General features: G+C 36.3%; 1 protein-coding gene across 2 annotated transcripts in view; it reads right to left on the bottom strand.

The window, feature by feature from the left end:
- Positions 1-9,716, bottom strand: part of LOC107044901 (ETS-like protein pointed) — a 143,546-nt gene that overhangs the window by 126,386 nt on the left and 7,444 nt on the right. For both annotated transcript variants that reach the window (XM_015266970.1, XM_015266971.1), the window contains exon 2: positions 7,342-7,455. In XM_015266970.1, the coding sequence (XP_015122456.1) occupies positions 7,342-7,446 (105 nt within the window). In that variant the 5' untranslated portion in view covers positions 7,447-7,455. The remainder of the gene's footprint in view (positions 1-7,341; positions 7,456-9,716) is intronic.

Below are 9,716 nucleotides of genomic sequence, written 5' to 3'. Positions count from 1 at the left end.
CAGACCAACATACCCAGATCAACAGTCGGTGCTTATGTGGGAGCCATGCTTAACGTATCGTTGGATAATCGAGATAAGTGTATCAGCTGTACGATCAGACACCACGACGACTATCAATCGTCTTGATATCCTCTCGCGTAAGCCTAACACCCATTACGTCGAACTTACGGGACGTCCTAGTCTGAGCTTATGACCTCCCCAGCAGAGGTCATCTGCTTCTACAACTACACCTCTACCTTCTAACTTCACTGTGTTACAACCAGAAATGACCGATCCAAGACATCATTGATCCGATAAACGACACGGCGTACTGTCGACACAGAAGTCCTACTCTCTTCCGAGAGGAACTCCTGTGTGCATGTATCATGGTATATATAGAGGAATAATATAATAAATAATTTCTTTAGATCAATCTTAAATCCAGAGAACCACGATCCATCTAAGACACTGAGAGACCCGTTACATTTCATTTTCCTCCGTTTACGGTGCCCTTCTGTAATAATAGTTGTCCTTTGACATCTAAATAATCTCATCTCATATTTATGATATATTTATTATATTATATTTATTATAGTTGGGGACCTCATTTTCGAAACAAAACCATAGTCGGTATTCCGACTATGTGGATAGAGTTGTTAACCGGAGACTTGTTTTTGACAGAGTTGCTATCTCTCTATATTATAAAAATCCAAATCGACATCTACTGATGAAAATTTTGTACTCGAAATTAATACTCCAAAATGAAGGATCACAAGGGTCACAATAAGGCTCATGAGGGTCTGAATAAGGGTCATTAGGGTCAGAATAAGGGTCATGAGAGTCAGAATAAGGGTCACAAGGATCAGATTAAGGGCAATAAGGGTCCAGAAAAGGGTTATGGGGGTCAGAAACTAAGAGTCAGAATAAGGATCATGGAGTTCATATAGGGATCGTATCTGGGCCATATGGGGGTTGGCGAGCGGAGCGAACAGGGGGCGCAGCCTCCTAGTTGTACTATACTAATGATCATGAATTTTTGAAACTTATTGGTGAAGTGGTGGAAAATGGTATAATCCCCCGATAATACCATTTTCTTCAAATATTCAAGTAGTATCCGTTCCTAAAAAAAAATCCCTTCGAAATTCGCCCTTAATTATCCAATCCCTTGCACATTTGATGAGAGACTGAAAACCAATAATATTCCGCTTAACTGCAACCGCGCGACCGACGTGAAATAACCGAATAAACCAAGACTTCTACGAAATTACTCACGAGAATGAAAATCCAATTTGATCCAAGGAGTCAGAATGCACACAAGCGACCGAGAATTTTAATTGCCCAGGCACACAGATAATCCCATTCACTCATTCATTCATTCATTCATTCCTCTGAAAATAGATGGATAATTTTTCAGTGAAATTTCTCACTAAATGGAGAATTGTCTCCGCGGTCGTTCGCTTCTATCTGATTAATTGATCGCGCCACATGAATGTACCTGACTGGAAGCATTTTCCAGGTCGTACGATTATTATTGATCTAGTCGTCAAGACACATCGTGGAAATCTGAAAGTTTCTGCATAACGACAGGGAATTCTAGGCTTTTCTGAAATAATTATTCTCTCCATTTTTGTTTATTAACAGCTGAAAAATGATATTCGCTTGATATGATATTACAAATAATTTATAAACATGAGTAAATGAACTTTAGAACAGAAAAATCATCCATTCAAGAACGAGATTAGAATTTTTTTAACTGGAGAACCTGAATGTTCTTCTTGATTCAAAAAACCTGAAAGTTCTAAACTTCAAACCCAAGACTTCCATAAAATAAGGCCAAAGGTGGGATAGGTCTGTTTTTTCGAATTTTCAACCAATTTTTTGATAAAACAAGTGGATTCATTCATTCCCACATTTTTTTGCTACCTAGATTTCAGTACCACAGAATTCTAAAATTTAGAGATTCCTTCTGAGAACTACAAACTTCTTTTCTCTGTGCATCACGTTTATCGCAAAAAGCCTTTTAATTCTAAACATGTTAATTCTAAACTCCTCCCATCCAAATTATTCCCTAAAAAACTGGATAATTCATCGCTTCAGAAGAAGAGATACTAAACTCCATTCATCTCAAATCCTGAACAAAGAAGCCATTAATTCCAATCAAACGGTAACAATGATAATAAAACTTCCAATGACCCAGAACACAATTCATCATTCTGTTCCCTTGGCCTGATGTCCCCAAGTCCAAAGACTATGTTATTGAAAAACTAATGTTATGATTTAATTCATACCGTTCAAGTCACGACATAACGTACGAATGAAAAGGAAAATCCCGTGCATGCATAAAGAGGGACAGAAGCCATAAATAGCCATCGCCCCTTCTTCTCGTCTTTCTTAACACCCGGATCAACCGCACAGACTCACACCTATCCACATCCCCAGGTCTTTCTTTCACATTTTTCATATGCATTATATTTCGCCTGCTACCGAGACTCACCACCTACTTCACATCTCATTCCTTTTTGTCCATTTCGTATTTCATTTTGTGGATTAAAATATTCGACTCGCGTGTGTGACGTGAAGTAGAATTTAGATAGAAATCCCTTCTTGGGATGAAAAAAGAGAAATAAGGCTGTTCCTCTGTGGTGCCAAAAATAAGGCCGAACATAAAAAAATGTGGATTGTGTAGATTTGATATTTTAAAAAATTCAGTAGAAGTTCCAAACTGTTGAGGAATCTTGTTTACGAAAAATCATGTACAGTCGTCAACTGAAGTTCGTGAACAGCCTCAACTTGCATCTTATGTAGGGGAGGGTGGGGCAAAACGGCCCCCCATCAATTGTCAATAACTTGTGAATGACATTGTGAAAATTCCCAGTTTCAACTTCATTTTGAAGATAATTTTTCATTCTTCAAAACGAGCTCTAACTCATCCCAATCGGATTATTGAATCGGAAAATATTGACGATTGAAGGGGGACCGTTTTGCCCCATCCTCCCCTATTCTATATGGATTGCAACTTCAGTCTATTCACGAACTTTAGTTAACGATTATACTCTCGTACAACCTACTGTCGAGGCTTTATATAAGATACCAAGAGCTCCGAGCGCTAGGCCTATCCCCACCCACGGAACTTCGATCGCCTTCTTATAAGATACCTATGGCCTTGATCATATTTCAACGGGAAAAAAGTGATTATAAGGAATTAAGGGTGATTAAACGGAATTCAGGGTCAAATGGGAGGGACGAACGAAGTGACCATATGGGTCAAATAACCTTAAGTCATTTTTTTAATACATTGTTTGATTTTTTCAAAACTTTTATGCAAAATCCCAGACAGCCTATTAATAGTACATTAGAGTACAAGGGCACAAATTTTGTTTTCAACGAATGTGTAGTTTACAGGCCGAGCCGAAGGCGAGGTCTATACACACATTTGTTGAAAACGAAATTTATTACCGAGTGCTCTATAATATTTTATGTCAAGTCGTGCAGAAGTCGAGTTTTGAGCAGGCTGCGCGAAGCGCAACTTAAACTCTGGCTAAATCCTGAATAAACCCTGATGAAACCCGGACTGAAACCGAATTCGAGTCTTGAGAGGGTCTGAATGTAGAATTATTTGACAGAACGAAATATTATGGAAAATTGACGATGGGACTACAATATGAAAAAATAGACGAAGCGAATAGTGAAATGGGAATTTCAAAAAGAGAGCCCATGCGGAAGGAAATTGCTAATTTATTAGGAATAATTACTATACTCAAAATGAGCAAAATAATCTTTTTTGAACCACGTGCTTGAAAAAAATGACTTTTTGTTTATGGGATTCACTTTTCGTTTACAACAGCTGACTTTGTAGTTACAGTTTAGATTCATTTATATGCCACCGTTTGAAAAATGGCGCAGTCGTTACATTTTTGACCAATCCGGTGTCATTATTGCTGTAACTACGTGTTTAGCTGAAAACCCCATTGGGTTTTGAGTCAACTTCCTATTTGTTTTTGACTGATTCTATCAATCTCCTGAACGGAACGCTCACTACAGCCCACAACACCCACGTAATATCTGCCTCAAAAGTTCACTTTTCGAAACCGTTTAGTGTGTGTAAAGTGGTTGTTTTACGCACACCGTACACAAAAACAACCACTTTACCCCCACTACGGCTCCGAACAGTGAACTCGTCAGGTATTACAAAAAATAGGATGTGTTACGCGTGCGTGTGAAAAAGTGGTTCTTTACGCACTTGTAACACATATCAAGCATATCTTTTTTAATATTCATTAAAAGAAAAAAATAGCTACATCAATGATAAGCTTGTGGCCGATTCATGTGCATTAAGAGCATTTTTCTCGTGGCTTATCGCGTTTTCATTTATTAATGAGTTTCCATTCATTCAATGAATATGATTCGATGGTAGTGTAGAGGGAAGTTACTTTGTGCATAGATACTTGGTAGTGCGTGGTCAGATTTCACACAGTTGGGAGTCAAAATTTTCTTGGCCGACGCGCTGCCGCATATCTCGATGATCTCCTTGATATAATTCCGGATTCTTTATTACTAAGAATTTATTTCTAGGTTTGAAACTGACTGCATCGATTACCTCCAAAGAAAATTATTCATTTCTTTGCACACGTATTTCCGATCTTTCAAATGTATTCTATCGAGTCGAAATGAGAAAAAAGTTTTATCGCCGAAGACTTCAAACAATCATATCATTCAGCTGCAATTAAAATGTTTAGAAAGATTTTATCGAAAAAAATGATCAAAGAACGTGGATATTCGTAAAGAAATACCGCAAGAATTTCAAAATGCATATGAATTATCCAGTAGTAACTCAACTATCGTATAAGTGCGTTACAACAGACTCTATAACCCCACCGAAGGAGGAACGTTTGTAAGTGGGTGTTTGTTCGTTCGTTATATTCACTCGATGGTTCTCGGCATCGTTGCGCACACCGCGGCATGGTGAGCAGCTCCAAGCGCGAAAGAAACAACCCTTTCCCCTCGACCGTAACAGAGACAGTTTACGTTCATTCATGAATGCTCAGCGCTTCCCAACGAATAACTGTCTGAATTAAACTCGAAACTTTAATGAAACTTGTATCATTCAATTTATCAATCCACCTCTCGTGTTTCTCGGGCACTCGGTAACTGAATTGGTTGGACTCATTTCTGCATTTTCTTCCTTTAAGAATACTCTCGCGTTAATTATCTTCAGTCATAAATAATAATTTAATTATACATGTGCGCCAATTGAGCATGACTAGAGGCAACAATGACTTTGTTTGCAAGCCGTTGGATCAATGGAGAGTTGGTTTATAAATAATCTTGTCGGCGATATTTTTTTTCTTATTGAAGGTTGGAGATGTTCCAAGAAGCTGTAATGAGAGGGGGGGAATAGGTAGGGAAGATTTTTTCCCTTGTGGGCCGAGAATCCATGGAGGAAAAAAAATTCTAGCTGCCAGAATCAATTTAAGGTGGATGTCCCAGTACATAATTAAATGCTCAGGCCCAGTAGCTGAATGTACAAACGGAAAATCATAACTTTTGACGGTGAAAAAAAATGCGCCTTGAGCATTTCAATTTGTTCCTTTTAATGAACTGCCAAAATTTCATACGAACGAATAAATTGCAAGTCTCATGAAATACCTTGAATTTTCAAAAAAGTTTGACCACTGGAACAGTCAGATACTAGGACATTCGCCCTACTAATTTTGAGAAACTTATGGTTCTAGAAGGCATTTCACTGACAATGAAAAACTGATTATGGAATTTGAGAAGAAAAATCCCTAAAATTCAGCATCAAACACCTATTTATTTCAAGTGAAGAAAGTTGTTGAATCAAGAACCGTTGTATTTATCAACTAAGAACCTTCGACGAATAATTCATAAACATGATTAGATTAATTTCAGAACAGGCAAAATCATCAATTCATGAACGAGAATATTCTTATCTATATTATCCCTTGGGCTATTCTATTCGGTCAACCTTAGATGTTTTTAAGGCATAAATGTATAACGAGCTTGTGTTCGAGCCCGTGTGCCTCCGAATTTTTTAATTTGTGCATTGATAATTATTCAATTATTTCCCTCATATAGAGGTCCAGAATTTTATTGTTCGGAAAGGTGATAGAGGAAATAATCAGAGATTTTGAGATTTATGGAGTTGTCAGGTGGAATTTAATAATTCCTTCTTAACAATTTAATAATTCATTCACAGATAATCCTGGAAACATCTTTGAGGTGAAGGAATTTAAAAAGTTTTGATAGAAGCCAGTTTTTTGCTTCCACATTATCTCCTAAACTCACTAGTTTCATAGATATTTACAAAATGATTCCATTGGACCTCTCGAAATCATCTATTTACTACACAATCAATGGTTTATAAGAAATGTTGCCCCTGTAACCTTCTACAGTATTGAAGATTGGGATGATGCATTGAATTCTATTCATTTGATATGCTTTCATTCAATTAGCACCCCTCACTCGTGTTTCTTTCTCGATACATATTGTTTATGATTGAATTCGTCACAGGGACAACAGAGGTCAAAGACACTTATCTCGAGGACACAATCCATTTTGAAATACTCACTAAAGATGACAACGGAATAGCTCAATGTATTTAAAACCAAAAATCCTAAACACAGTAAAGTGATAAAAAAGGATAAATCAATCCGACTAATGACGAATTTAAAAGAATGATTTCCAACATAAAAAAATTTTCATTTCTATGGAATATCTATAAAAAATGGCCTTAAAGCAGTATAAACACACCTCCATTCTTAAAGACTAGAATCTAAAATAAATTTTCAGTGAAAGGTAACATAACAGAAAATATTCTGGTAAAACTTGGGCTCAATCGACAGTCTAGTATCACTGATAATAATCAATTTAAAAGTGCAGATTGAACATAGAACTGAAGAGTCTTATGTGAAAGTAATATTTTCAATTGAGAAGATTAAAATATATCGAAAATTTTGAAAAATCGGCAAAAATTAATGAAACGTCCGTTTCGAATATGAAATTATAGACAATTTCAAAAAATTCATATAGTAAGATTAACATTATGCTCATATTCAACAGTTCTTGTTGAAATTCATTGCCGCAAATTCGGAAATATTGAATATATAATTAGAGACTTTAATTATCTCTCTATTTTGAGAAAATTTTTCAACCGCTCATATAAATTTCCTTAATAAACTGCTATAGGCCATCATGCGGTCACCATTAGCAATACAAATAAATGAAATCTAAGAAAAAAATAACAAACAACTCCTCTGCATTTAGCGTCAACCTTTCGTATCTCTCTATTTGTAAGAATTTTCTCCTATTTGATTTTCTCATATTTATTTTTTCTTTATTTACCTTAAGTGCACGATGGTCAATGGGGTAGCCTTTCCTGGCCACGTTTTCTTCGTAGAAATCCTGGTCCTCCTCCTCGTAGTCATACAGGGAGGACTCGATGTCCATTTTTTTTATCTGAAAGATGAAATAGAACGAAAATTTTGTATAAATAACATTTTTATTCGAAGAAAGTGGGCATTCTTATTTTTCAGGGATGAACAAGGGAATTCCTCGAATTATGGACAAATAGGAGCCTGCAACAGGAGTCAAGAGTGACTGGACAACATCAGCGCAACACATGTGGAACAAAAGTTGGAAATCCGATGCCCAAAAGGCTCTCCCACGCTCTCACCATTTTTCAAGATCATGATTTCACAGGGAATGGACAGAATATTTCCGTCCCACGTATAACTACATTTTCAGTCATTATTCCATATTTATAAAAAAATATGAAAATTGATGAAAAAGACGAATGAATTTTAGGAAATTTGGAAAGCATTGGGACGTGAGTTTGAAGCGGATTTCCTCTTTTTGCAAATTCATTGGAAAATATTGGAGTACATACTCCCTGATAGACCGTAATATTTTCATAATTATTAAGTCGAGCCTTTTATCAATTCATTCCAGAATTCTTCATTCCCATTTCCCTAATGTTCAAAACTGTGAGAGCTGGAAAAATCTCCATGAAAAATGACTGTTGACCTTCCTCTGAAACAACTAGTTTTTGGAATACTCGTAATACAATTATCGTTTACTGAAATCCAAGAACTATTTCAGTAGCGAAGCGGTAAACCGGGTTAAGTCGTTTTTTACTATTGGCTAGTTTTTGACGAATATCTCGGAATCTAAAAGAGATAGGAAGATTTTTGTCATAACCTTTTTTGTAGAGCTAATAAAGCGTTATAAAAAAAGTCATGAGAAAAATTTTGCTATCTCTCTTAGATTCCGAGATATTCAACAAAAACTGGCTAATAGTCAAAATCGACTTAACTCGGTTTACCGCTTCACTACTGATTTCCAAACCTCATGTATCTCTGAATCTGCTAGATTTATGAAAAGAAGGGCAAGGAACCTTCCGTGTAGTTCAGATAATTCTCCACAAAAAAAAACATTTACAAACTGTCAAAAATGATGTTTTTTTCACATATTCCACCATTTCTTCTAGAGTAATGATGCGATTTGATTTTTTTTTTCAATCGATGAGTGATAGTGTAACTTAGAACTGATTAGTTCATGAAGATGATCGTCTGAGCGGTTCATTAGTTTTTCGGATGAAACGTGTGAAAAAAAATGAATTGTCTATAAAAATTCAACAATTTTACGGAGAATAAAGATGAGATTTGATTTTTTTTTCGTAGGATGGATGGATCTACATGTGATTTGATTTAATTGAAGGCTGAGCGAAATCGTCTCAGCCGTTCTCTCGTTATGCGGATGGAAGTTTCAAAATTTGCTTTTTCTCTAATTAAAAAAAAAATGGAAATTCAGTAGTGAAGCGGAAAACCGGGTTAAGTCGATTTTTACTTTTGGTCAGTTTTTGATTAATATCTCGGAATCTGAGAGATAGTAAAATTTTTCTTTTCAATTGGCTCTACAAAAAAGGTCATGACAAAAATTTTTCTATCTCTTTTAGATTTCGAGATATTCGTCAAAAACTGGCCAATATTCAAAATCGACCTACCCGGTTTACCGCTTCGCTACTGAATTGGTCGGGAAGTTTGGGTTCGACCCGTAATGGGAGCGAGCGACCAACACCCAGTCGAATTGGTTTCCTTTGTTTTAAATTAAAAATTTGTAATAGTGCAAAGTCTATTTTCCGAAAAATTCTCTGAATTTCATCCTTCCAAAAAAAAACAGAATAATCAAAGTCTCCGATTGAGAAAAACATGAATTCTTCCAAATTGTCAGAGATTTATAATGAAAATAATTTACAAAATCTGTAGAGCGCACATGATCGAGATTGAATAACCAAAAGTGTTGAATTTTTAAGGACACCCATGGCTCCTTGGATGATGTGCCAAGACAGGATCGGGTTACCCAGACACCACCCGTACGACAGATGGTAGGTGGCTGTGTAAAAGATGCCCTCGGTATACATATACAAACTGCATAAAAAAAATAAAAAAAAATCCTCTTGCATCCACTGTTCCATCGCCATCGGCTATTCTCATGGGCTTTAAACTCGATACATAGTACACAATACACATGCACACCTATTTCCTCCCATCGTGTGATTAAAGAAAAAATAATAAAGGTGTACCCGTGTGAGGATGGGATAGTGTGACACAACCTCCTGAGATTTGCAGTGGGTCTCGAGAGGCATGAAGAATCGATGAATAATCAATTACGAAAAATCATTGAAAAAATCTAACTTGTACAGGGATTAATCGATGAAA

This window comes from Diachasma alloeum, unplaced genomic scaffold, assembly GCF_001412515.2.
Source record: "Diachasma alloeum isolate Michigan unplaced genomic scaffold, Dall2.0 Dall_scaffold_00840, whole genome shotgun sequence".
NCBI lineage: Eukaryota > Metazoa > Arthropoda > Insecta > Hymenoptera > Braconidae > Diachasma > Diachasma alloeum.
The sequence above is the reverse complement of the archived record's forward strand: the minus strand, read 5'-3'. Positions and strand labels throughout refer to the sequence as shown.